Source organism: Excalfactoria chinensis, chromosome 6 (genome assembly GCF_039878825.1).
Source record: "Excalfactoria chinensis isolate bCotChi1 chromosome 6, bCotChi1.hap2, whole genome shotgun sequence".
NCBI lineage: Eukaryota > Metazoa > Chordata > Aves > Galliformes > Phasianidae > Excalfactoria > Excalfactoria chinensis.
Window position 1 is genome coordinate 32,559,811 of NC_092830.1, and position 11,919 is coordinate 32,571,729.

The 11,919-nt window shown below is 42.0% G+C and overlaps 1 protein-coding gene across 1 annotated transcript; it reads right to left on the reverse strand.

The window, feature by feature from the left end:
• Positions 1-689: 689 nt before the first annotated feature.
• On the reverse strand, positions 690-9,462 carry PRLHR (prolactin releasing hormone receptor). The gene is made up of 3 exons (XM_072340599.1): positions 9,241-9,462; positions 7,871-9,074; positions 690-2,422 (listed from the first exon to the last, which is right to left on the reverse strand). Exon 2 carries the CDS (start codon positions 8,964-8,966, stop codon positions 7,908-7,910), a length of 1,059 nt encoding a protein of 352 aa, XP_072196700.1. The 5' UTR covers positions 8,967-9,074; positions 9,241-9,462; the 3' UTR covers positions 690-2,422; positions 7,871-7,907.
• Between the last annotated feature and the right edge of the window lie 2,457 nt (positions 9,463-11,919).

An 11,919-nucleotide genomic window follows, 5' to 3' on the forward strand; every position in this document is an offset into this window, starting at 1 on the left:
TGCTTTGTTTAACTTGATAATACATTTCACACATCTAGAAAAGCTATTTAACCCAGGGCCAATAGTTACTGTGTTATTTCTGTTCAAATTCTTACAAAGCAGATCTGAGCTAAACCCACAAATTAGATTTAAACTTATTAAGACCATTAGGCTCAATGCATAGGAGCACAAGCAGCATAACAGAAGGGCTGTTTGTACAGTGCACTGGGAGAAAATTTCACCCAAAATGTTGAATGCTAATGTGCAGAATAAGTTGTTCGCTGAACTGAGCCAATTGACAGCTTTCAATGAGGGTGAAACTAAAGATGTGGCTTTAAAGTTGATCTCGGAGTCTGGGTGCAGGGAGGTGTCTCTGTATGAGAATTAATAGCCTGGAACTCAAGCAGAATATGTGGGGCAAAAAGGGTAAAGCATCTCAGTAAGCAACTAAAAGACACATTTTGAGTTCATAGCCACATTCCTCCAACAATTTAGTGACTTCAGGATGTGGGCAGTCTGGCTTTTAATTGCTCTTCTGAAGTCTGAGCTGTCTCATATACTCACCTTATCCTCATCAACAGCACATACAGGTAGTGTCATTTAAAACTGCCCCATGGGAAAACTTATTTCTTGAGTTTGCAATAAAGGAGCAATTTTATGGACTGTGAGAACATGAAGACACTGTGTAATTATTTTTTACTTTTTTTTTATGAAAAGGATTTGAACAGTACTTTGTACAATGTCTCAGAAAGAAAGAAAACCATTTTTAGAATCATAGAATCATCAAGGTTGGAAAAGGCCACTATGGTCATCTAGTCAAACCACCAACCTATCTCCACCATGCCCATTAACCACTATGAGTCTCCTGAACACCTCCAGGAACTTGATAGGTACAACAAAAGTGGGCTCTCCAAGTCTCCCTGCATCTTGTTGGTGATACTGATAGAACTTGGTTTGGCATTGTCCAATTTTGATCACTGGTTGATGGTTTGCACTTCATCTGTCCTCAGTTTGTAGCAGTCTTTCAAGAAAAAAGCACTATCAAACCATTAATTGTTTCTGTCAACAATTGCAAGGGTTGTGCTACAGGTTTTAACAAATAAACATTATTTTATACAACAGACGTGAATACATGTTTTAATAAAGAAGTGATTCATAATGAAAATATTATTGACTTTGCTAAGATTAAGCAGGTTTGCCATATGCTGTTTCTGGTCCCTCAGATGGTTCCAAATTTATTTTTAATTTTTCTAAGTTATGCATATTAACAACAGATGCTGAATTTTAAAGGGATCTAATAATTGAGAGGAAATCATTCCAAAGCAAAATGTTGAGAGTTTTTCTTTTCAGTGATTCAAAGTAGGGTGTATAAATAGTTACTCAGAAAGTAACTTTAATTAGCAGTGTAGCTTATAAATAACTCTTTCACATTTGGATTGCTTTCATCTCAATGCTACCAGATCTGAATGCAATTTCCACAGGCGCCATTGCTGAGTAGTAAGTTGGTTGAACGCTCAGAACTTCAGCCCAACTTCCCAGCCATTTTTATAAAAGATTCTTCCCCCACAGTTCAGCCACTTCTGGACCAAATGCAGGCAGTTCTGTGGCTGTGCATATATACTTGACTTACCTTTATTTAGACTTGTCATATTGCTGAGGGATGCAAGGAGTAATGCGGTAAGGCCCACTGCAAGTGAGGGACCATGCTCGCCAGAAGGCTTGAGTAGTTCTTTCTGCACTCATACAGAAATGTAGCCCCTGGCTGGTTTCAGACATAACCTTTGGATGGTACTTTTTGCTTGAGTGCAAAAAAAAATACTAATTTTTCTTTTTTTTTTTTTTCTTTTTTTTTTGCCTCTGCAATCCCTTGAAAAAGATGCTGCACAGTGCAGTGCACTGCTTCTCTGTTACCTCCCAAATCCAGCTGGTTACACAAACTGGAGAAGTAGAATGTGCTATAACCTTTGACCATGAGCCAAAGCTGCTATGTTCTTCCATTGCCACATGTCTTCTAGAGAGTTCACCTCTCTTATTGTGGGCACGATGGGGGCAACTGAACACAGCTCGCTGTGGCTAAGAAGCCACAGAGAGAGTGGGGCCACCTCAGATAGATGCAAGCCCGCAGCATCACATCACCAGCTGCTGCCAAATGTGATCCCCTAACACTGGAATCCCCAGCTGTGCAGAATCTGTCCTCAGCACCGAGCACATCACCAGAGCCAAAACTCCTCCTGCTGCCACTGTGCCATTGTAGCAACCTATCTGGAAACCAACAGTTGTAATTGGCAGAGAGGGTAATGTTGCTGCTCCTTTGCAAAGCATCAAGCTGCTCCCCACAGCCCTGCTCACTGCTGAGTGTAACCAGTGCCAAATGGAAACGTAGGAATGGTAGGAAAGATAGATGTTGGAATTAGAGCCGTCTCCTCCTGCTCTTTTGTGTTTCCTGCAGAGGAAAAAAAAAAAAAAATAGAAAAAAAGAAAAATGAAAGTGAAAATTACAACTTAATGGTGTTAATTAACATAAACAAGATGCAAAGAATGCAAAGCCCAGTCAGCTACCAGTAGTGGTGATCCTAAATTGGTTTCTGGAAGGCTCCAGACACAAAGCAGAGAGCTCCGGAGTGCATGTTTTATTACTGATATCAATTACTAACTTAATTAACTTAGTTTGACAAAGCAGGCTGCTGAAAGACAAAGCAATACCAGGCAAGAAAGCCAACCCTATCAGCTCCTTGTCAAAGAGATCCCAGAGAGGCACAACTCCCATTGATGGCTATTCGAGCTTCATGCTCTTGACACCTCGCTTTCTGGATAATTCATCAGCACTTTGTAAGGAGGCAGCCTGGTGGTCTCATCACTAGTATTAAGCCATTTAATCCATCCCCTGCTGATGCACTGTCCCTAAAGCGTAGAGAACTACATCTCATTTCCTTCCCTGGATAGGAAGAAATGATTCCTAATTTCAGACATCTACCAGGATCTGAATATCCTGGAAGCTCAGTTTTGTTGTCATTGTTGTCATTGTTTTTTCAACTGATCAATGAGTTCAAAAGACTGGAGGTGGAATGGAAGAGCAGGGAGCAGAGAACCATGTACAAAATAGGGTTGAACAAAGCCTGGTGAAATAAATCATTTGGTCACATCTGCTTGGTAGCAATGTCCTCATTTGTAGCTTTTCAGTTGGAGAATATGATGCAGGTTTTGGAAGGAAAGGCCTCATTCCTACGAGCAGGTGCCTTAGATGAAGTAGATGCAGCTCTGCTGGTACAAAGGACCAAAAACACAGGAGGATTGAGATTTCTTGGATTGTTTATGCTGGAAAAGACTCTCAGATTCATTAAATGCAACCATTAGCCTAACCTAAACAGCACCATTTTGGGCCCAGAACAAGGATGCATCCTATGGAGAGAGAGATTTACTCAATACAGCCACTAAAGTAGTGGTAGAAAGACTCCTGCCAGCTGCAGATCTTCATGGCTAATAGGTACATGTATGGTCTGTGTGTCAAGGAAACATCTAACTGGCTATTTCTTCTTCCAGAGAGACATTTAAAAGAGAGTCATAGAATCATAGAAATGGAAGGGACCCATTAGGATCATTGAGTCTAACTCCTGAAAAGAGGAGAAGAGGATCTCCATTTTAGATCACTGATTTCTGTGTGTTGTCTGAGATGGAATACAGCTACTGAAAGGAGGAATACAACTATTCTTATGAGGAAAAGGGGATAAATAAAGCGGGCAGTGAGAGGGGGAAGTCTGGAGGTAAACATTTGAGTTATGGTTCTTCATGCAGAAGTGCACACAATCTCTGTCCATGCCCTTCTCATCTGGTGGGCAGATTGATGGATGTGCTGCACTGTGCTGTTCAATTTGGCATTTTTTTTTCCCAGCTGCAGGTGTACTGTTTTCCACTTTTATCTGTACCCTGCATTCTCTTAGACTTCTAATTATAGCTCCCCATTGCCAGCTCAACAAGCAAGATTCACTCAATTAAAACTACACAGATCATCTGCTGCTCAGCTGGCATGAGAAATGTCAGCTTTCCCCATCCCTCTCTGCTGAGAGGCGTTCACTGTGGTCCTGCATGGCAGGGCCTGCCTCTGTCCATCCCAGGTAATTTTCCATTCCGATAACCTGTTCTGATAACCTGTCTTTTTGTTTCTACTCAAATACCGATTTACATTTTTACATTGCTCATAGGTGCCTCACCTTTTAATCCTGTTTGACCACAGGGAGTATCTTATGTCTGACCAAGCATTTCTGTATCTACAGTCATTGAAAACGCAGCTTATTTCTAGAAATATGCCCTAGGAGTCCCACCAAGTAAATCTGTCACTCCTGCTGGTTTAATCTCTGCTCCTCAATCTAAATGTAGGCATCTTATCCTCTCCTGTCTCTTCCCACCATCTCCTTCTGTATCTCCTTTGATCTCCTCAGTTAAGATACATAGAGCCTTCTGAGATGGCTGGCCCTAACAATATCTTCTAATTTCCATGTTCCTTCATGTCCAGAGTCCTCACTGTGCCCTGACGACTGACCTTTTAGTAAATGCTTTATGGTATCTATCTGGAAACACATGTGCACAAATTCCACTGTACACCTAGGGGTGTTTTCCAGGGACTGGCATTTTGGTACAGTCCAAGGAGGCATCATAAGCTGCATGTATTTGCTGCAGTAAAATGCAGACACACAGGTATCTACTTGCCAAAGCTCTCTTGGTACATGGAAACAACTCAAATGAAAATCCAGCAGGCAGGGAGCACAGTGCTCTGCTCACCTCATCGAGCACCCACTTCATCTCAGACAGTCCTTGTTCCATCCTTCACTATGCGAGTCCTTGGATTTGAATGTAAACAAGAAACAACGAAAACCCTTGCTGGGAAATTTAATAGGCTCACCAAGTTTAGAACAGCACTACTTTATAAAATCAAAGCATGTAATGATTTCTTAAATTGTAATTAAAAATTATAGCACCAAAAATACTGCAGTGATGAGCCCTGGTCCCTCAGAGGAGCACAGCAGCTCCCCAGAGAGGGGTACAGATTAGAAAACACATTCCACATGAAGGCTTTCACTGTAACTATTTGCATAACTGGATTAAAGAAGTATACCGATGTGCCTCTAAATCTTATTATTGTTTATTACTCTGGATATCAGAGAAAACAGTAATTACACTTAGCAGAGACTGCTTGGGCTAGGTTCAGAAGTGAGGCTGTGTGAGCATATCCACAGTCACTGCTGTGGCCAATGGGACTGCTGAGAAGAGAGAAGGAACCTCAGGACCTAAAGGCAAGACCATCTTGGGGTGTTTCTTCAAAACTTAATCCTGAAGGCGATAGTCCAAGCACTGTGTTAGCAGCAGAGCACCAAGTGCAAACAAGAGCTGGAAAATTCAAGGCATGTGCACAGTGAACCTGCCCTTATATGAAGGTGCCCACCATGCTGAGTATTTCAACATGCAGCCCTTGGTGCTGCTGTGAACACTGGGACTGTTGATAGCAAAAGCTTATTTTTAAGATTTAAAAATAAAAGAGAAATTCCAGCTCTAGTTTACTTCCTTCAGCCCTCTGCAGCAGCTATCTGCAGTCACTGGCATGCAAGAGAACATCAATAACCAAATTGTGGTGCCTGGAAATGGGGGTAGAAATGTGGTGGGGAGGAAAGAAATAATGCCAGGCCTGCAGTGGTTAACAAAGGTTTTTCTACTTACTCCACTGTGCTTAGGTTCACTGTAATAAAGCACTGTTGTAAACATTAAGGGCCATCTGAATGCTAATTAGCCTTTACAAACTGACAAATGAAGAGCTTGAAGTAGCACAGTTTCAGAAAAGAAAAATCTCCAAAACTCAGTATTTTGTTGTCAGTTAAAGCTTCTTGTGTCAGTGCTCAGTGTTTGCTTCCAGTGCTTATTCACTGCTCTTTTCCACAAAGCTCTGACACAGAAACTATAAAGCTCATTAAATTTGGCTGGTTTGTTTGGAAGATGGTTTTGTTTGTTTGTTTGTTTGTTTGTTCCCTTTTTCAAAATCTCCAGTTATTCTGCATATTAAACTTGAAAGGAAATGACCTCCCAAAATTCAGCAAAAGCATCTTTCAGTAAGACATTCACATTTATTAACCACAATAAGCAGGACAACTATACTTAATCACTGAGTAAATGCAAACAGTGCCCACTTCTGAGAGACTTCCCTGATTCAGTGCTGCTGAAATCAGCTTCTAATATTTAATTCCTCATTGCAAGCAAAAGGATGGCTTGAAATTGCAAGGAAATTTGTGAAAAGGCATTTCAAATGTTTTTCCCAGTGTGTGCATTGCCATCTCTGTATTTTCTTAACCAGATTAGCTTACTGAATGTTGATGAGCAAAATAGTACAGTTTCACATTAGGATTGCATTTAGAAACCAGTGAAACCATAATCTTTTTCTTCTCTCTCCCCCCTTGCCTATTTGCCATGCCTGACAGCACATGCATCTCTGGCCACACACAGGTACAGTAGGTTCAGCCTGGCTGAAAAAGGACAAAATTGCCCCCTGTTCTGTTCTTTTTCTATAGCTGGGATATCAAACAGCTCCTCATGTCACTTAATGCTCTGGCTGGAAGAAGCCTCTTCAGAAAAGGTGTCTGGTGTCACAACTTCTTTCCTTATTCTTATCAGTTACATCAGATATTTTCAGTTCAGACAGGGGGAAGAGGCTAGAAATCATTTGTTTGATTACAGCTTTTAACTCCCTCCTTCTATTGAAAGGTGAATGTCAAAGGAAATTGTTTCCTCCCAAGAGACTCCTTCAAAAGAGAGCACTTACCACTCTTCTTTCTGACAAGCCTTTCTTGTGTTGGTCAGGCAGTGCACATCACAGCTCAGTGACAACAGCTCCTTCTACCCACCACCTTTTGAAGTGCTCTTGAAGGCCCTATCAAGGTCTCTGTCTGCCTCTGGAGATCAAAGCTGATGGCAGCATTACCCATTACACATGTCAAAATCTGTTCCTCAAGGGATGAGCAGAAAGCTTCTTGTCTGACAGGGCTATGCTGGTCTCCATTGTCTGGGAACATGGTCACCTTGCTTAAGGGTCAGCAAATTGGGGTTATATGAGACAATGGCAAGCACACACCTCAATGTCTTGTGGCATATCTCAACGTCCTCCTATTTTGATGAGTTGCCATACGCAGTTGCCAGCCTGACCACCCTTGATGGCAGCATCAGCAAATTTACCAGGTGACTTTGCTAATGGGCTGTCGGTCACTCTGCATCAGCCACGCCTCACCAAACAGCTTCACTCCTGCCTTGTTTGCCTTCTCCCAGCAGTGTGGCTCATCTCACTATATGCCGTGATACAGCTCCCAAGACACAGCAGCTTTGGGACCTCATAGCAATGCTTCCAGCAGCCCAGCTCCCGGATCACAGTGTCAGCTCTGCACAAAGGGCACTTCAGAGAGCTGAGGCTGTTCTTCATCGTGGCCCTAATGGAGGAGATCTACAGGAATACTGTCAGTCCTTTACTCTGAAACTCATGCTAGGGACTGTATTCTGGGTAGATAAACAGATTTATTTTTTACTCAGTCTAAAGATTTAATCCCCTCACTGGAGTATCTAGGTCTTATATTCATCACTGCTTCTCCCTGTTCCCACATCTATGCTGCCAGCAACATGAAAATGAGATAGGAAGGATCCTTGCAGTTTACATAAGGGGATTTTGTTGTTCTAAGATCTCCATGGCCTCTTACTCCCATCAAAGGAAAAAAAAGACATTTTGGGATATGATCTCTGCCTCTCCTTCTCCAGTAGGGCTGCAAGTGCTGGGGAAGTAACCCATGGGACATGCAGCATTAATACTGAGCCCCCAGGGATGAACATTAGCAACCAGAACTGATTAAAAGTGGAAACGACTTACAGTGTTGCAGGAAGTGCACTCCCACCAGCTCCTGTGTTTACAGCACCACACTGGCCATAATGCAATTTGTAGCGGGTCCAATTTTCTTCTTTCTCCAGGCAAACATTTTCTTCAGCTCCCCCCTAAAGCTGTCATGGAGCCAGGCGTAGAGGAAGGCATTGGTGCAAGCAGACATCATGGCAAACCAGTGGCACAGCAGCTGGATGAAATTGAAGTACTGCTTGTCAATTAAACTGATATCTATGTCCTTTATCATGTTGAAGATGTGCAGAGGCAGCCAACAGACTCCAAAGGCTGCCACCACCAAGACGAGCAAGCGGAAAGTCTTTCTCCTTCTTGCCCGGTCCCATTCAGCCTGGCCCTGGGTGACGTTTCCTGGGACCACTCGGTTTTTCAGCTTGACTGAGATTCGCAGGTAGGACAAGGAGATGACAGCCAAAGGCAGCACATAGGTGATGATGAGAGTGCTGTAAGCATAAGCCAAGCGATCTCTTTTCATGTGGAACCAAAACTCCTCACAGATGGAGAAGTCCAACTCTGGGAATTCTGCATGGTAAGTGTGGACCAAGGCTGGGGCAGCCAAGGTGCAGCTCAGGAGCCAAATGGCAGCCAGGATGTAGGCACAAACAGGGATAGTGAGCCTCCTTCGGAAGGGGTACACCATGGCGTAATACCTATCCACAGCTATGACAGTCAAGGTGAAGACAGACACAAAGACAGTGACGGGTTGCATCAGGAACACAAAGTAGCACATGAAACGTCCGTACACCCATCCTCTGGGCTCAAAGGCATACGCGAGCGTCAGGGGCACACAGGTTGCACACATGAGCATGTCTGAGAAAGCCAGGTTGCCTACCAGAAAGTTGGTCACGTTGTGCATTTTTTTCGTTTTGCAGATGACATAAATAAGAAGATAATTCCCAATGACACCAATGAAAACTACTAGGGAGTAGCAGGGGATGATGAGTGGCTTGAAGGACTGAACAAACTGGAGCCCTGAGAATAAATTGCTGGCGTTGCTATGAATTGCAGAGAGGAAGCTCTGGGAGGTTAAATTGTCCGAATTCATCATTTCCCTCCTTTTGTCGTCTGCCATCAGCTAAGTGAAGTAGTTACCACTGCACTGCTCTCGCACTCAATCAGTGAGGATAATGAATGGATTACTGGCTGTGCAGAGGTTGCCACATGGATAGTAAACAAGCATCTGTAAAAGCAAAAGGAGAAGTTGTAATCCTCGAGAGGCAGCTTTCAGCAGTTCCTAGGAAAAATCAAATACAGCCAATTTCCATTAAAGTCCTTCTGTATTTACCATTAAATCTAGGTCTTGACAGCATGCCACTTAATAAACATTTAATGCAAGGAGTACTTACTGCAGTGTTTGTCTAATCCCATATGATTTTCCTGTGGATGCCAAGAAGTGCTCTAGATGTCTGGCTTCTGCAAATCCAAGTGTGTGTGTGTGTGTGTGTGTGTGTGAGAGAGAGAGAGAGAGAGAGAGAGAGAGAGAGAGAGAGAGAATATATGAGTGAGAAAGAGTGATGTGCATTTACAAGCTAAGTGGAGATCAGTGTTTTTAAACAGTCTTCACTACTGGGTCATGACAGATTTGTCTGTAAGCTTTTATCCCTATTGGCTGCCCTGAGCATTACGTTGCTCTTTGCGTGTGTCTTACTGATAGTAATTAGTTCTTGAATATACTTTCAAGAATTCCCCTCTCTTTGCAGTATGTCTGTACTTGCCCTTCCCAGCTAACATTAAATTTGCATTCGTTAACACAAATCTACACAGCACTTCATCCCAGATCCAATTTGTCACAGTCCTCAGAGCGCCCCAAAATGCTACCTGTAAATTTGCTGCTACAATGTGACCGTAAAATGGAATTCTGGTGACACGCAGACATCAAATGAATGCTTACACCACTAGAGGGACTCAGCTACGCACCCGGTGAATGAAGTGTCTGGAAATGAACACTGAGCAAGGAACATAAAGAATCTTCTAATAGGGTTAAAATGTTTGCTCATCCCTGGTGAGTATTTTCAGTGGGGTCTACATACCTTTAAGAGTAAAAACATGCAAAGATCTCAAATGAAATGACAGTGCCCAAGCAACTAAACTGTAACAGCTCGCCTGTAGTGAATTACAACAAATGGTCATTAGAATTGCAGCTACGCAAACATATTTGGGATGTTCCTTCATTAGGAATTAACCTTAAGAAGATACTAACCTTTTCCACACTAAACAGCAAATGCAAACCATTCTGTAAAGCAGCACTTTTGTTTTATGTTTTTCAGGCATTAGGAAACAAAAGACCAGGACAGGTGTTCAGAGAGCACACATTTAAGCAAACATCAGCATGAGACTCTTACTTACTATCCTAATTCTTCCTTTACTTCCTCCATTTCAACCTCTTTGGGACCAGGATCTCTGCTGGTGGGAAAAAAAACAAACAAACGTGAAGCTCCACTGTTTTCATTTACATCCACTAGAGATACTTAATAATAAAACAGAATAAAAGGATAAAGGAGCAGCCTAGCAGCTTTCAAGTACTTCAAAGCAGGGAACGCTGCAAGGTTTTGCAAGGCACTGAGGGGATTTAGACACAACTGCAATGGGCAGTTTATGTCCTAATATCTTTGACTACTCAAGAAAATATTAACCCAATGTTTTCTATGAGGCTATTGTTCTCTCAATTCGATGGGAAGAGTGATTACACAAATCAAAAATTTAGATTTCAAATGTGTCATAATCCTTTCTCAATTCTTAAAGCGGAGTTAATCTTGTGTAGCTTTTGCTCAGATCTGAGCCATTCTGCCATAAATACTTATTGATGGATGGGCATTTCAGACCTAGTAAGTGCTGATTTTGCAGCCACATATATGATTAGATTATGCTATGGACTGGAATATGGCCGTTATTCCAGCCTGAGGGGAGAGCAAGTGTGTAACTGAGGTGCTCAGAAGCACCATCCTTCAATTCGTGGACATAGTGACCTACTTGTGACCCGTAAAAAAAAATAATAATGGGATGCTATAACCCACTTTGGAGTCCAGTGTAACATGCCTGGGTTGGAGGGGACCCAGAGGAATATGGACCCTATTTATCTCTACATACTCAAATCCAGAATAGCAGACAGATTTGAGGGTAATGATTCCAAAGAGGAACCCTACTGTTTTCACCATCACATGTGAACGTACTACTTTCTTATAAACAGAATGCTGCAAAACTGTTTCCTTACACACATAAATACATTTGTTTCACTTAGTGTGGGAGAAAACTGATCCCAGTCCTACCAAGGTCAAACTTAGCCTTTAATCTGATTTCTGTAGGCTTTGGACTGGGTTTCTAATATAAGCCAAAACACACAAAAATGAACAGCGAGCATTTGTAAATAGACTGCGTACTGTCCACATCGTACTGGAACTTTGAAGCTTATGCTAGGAAAGAAGACTCGCAATAATGTCAGTGCTCACATAGTACTTGAAAATCACATTTTAACTAGCTAACTTTTCTTTTTCTTTCTGAATAGCTGCAGAGTGGATCCAACGAATGTCCTCATTGCATTCATATGAGGAAAAGGTTTAGGCTTTGCTATGTGAGAATAGAAATCAAACAAAATATCTAAAGTAGCCTTCAAGATCACCTTAGCATTCAAGTCACAGGAACCTGAAAGCAAGTTTAAAAGTTCTTTTATTTCAACACATAGAAAGCAATTTTCATGCATTTTCTCTGATCTTTAGATGTATTTTCTTCACCTCTGAAGCTGGTAACTGGTTCATTCTCTGTTTGAAGGCTCCTATCTTATTTCTGTTAACGATTTTCTGTTTGTTTTGGCTTCAGGCAGAAAGTTTCCTCAGTTCAGCTGTATTCCAAAGCCAAGACCTGGAAAGATAATATTTACTAGGAGACTGAATAGTAAAAGTGTTTCAGCATTTTAACCCAAAGAAATCCTCTTTTCTCCTTTCAAAACTGCAAATACTAACCATGTTTAGAATTTCCTACATTAGATGACAAAGTCCTTCATGAACAGAATGCGTGTCTATTTCACGCAT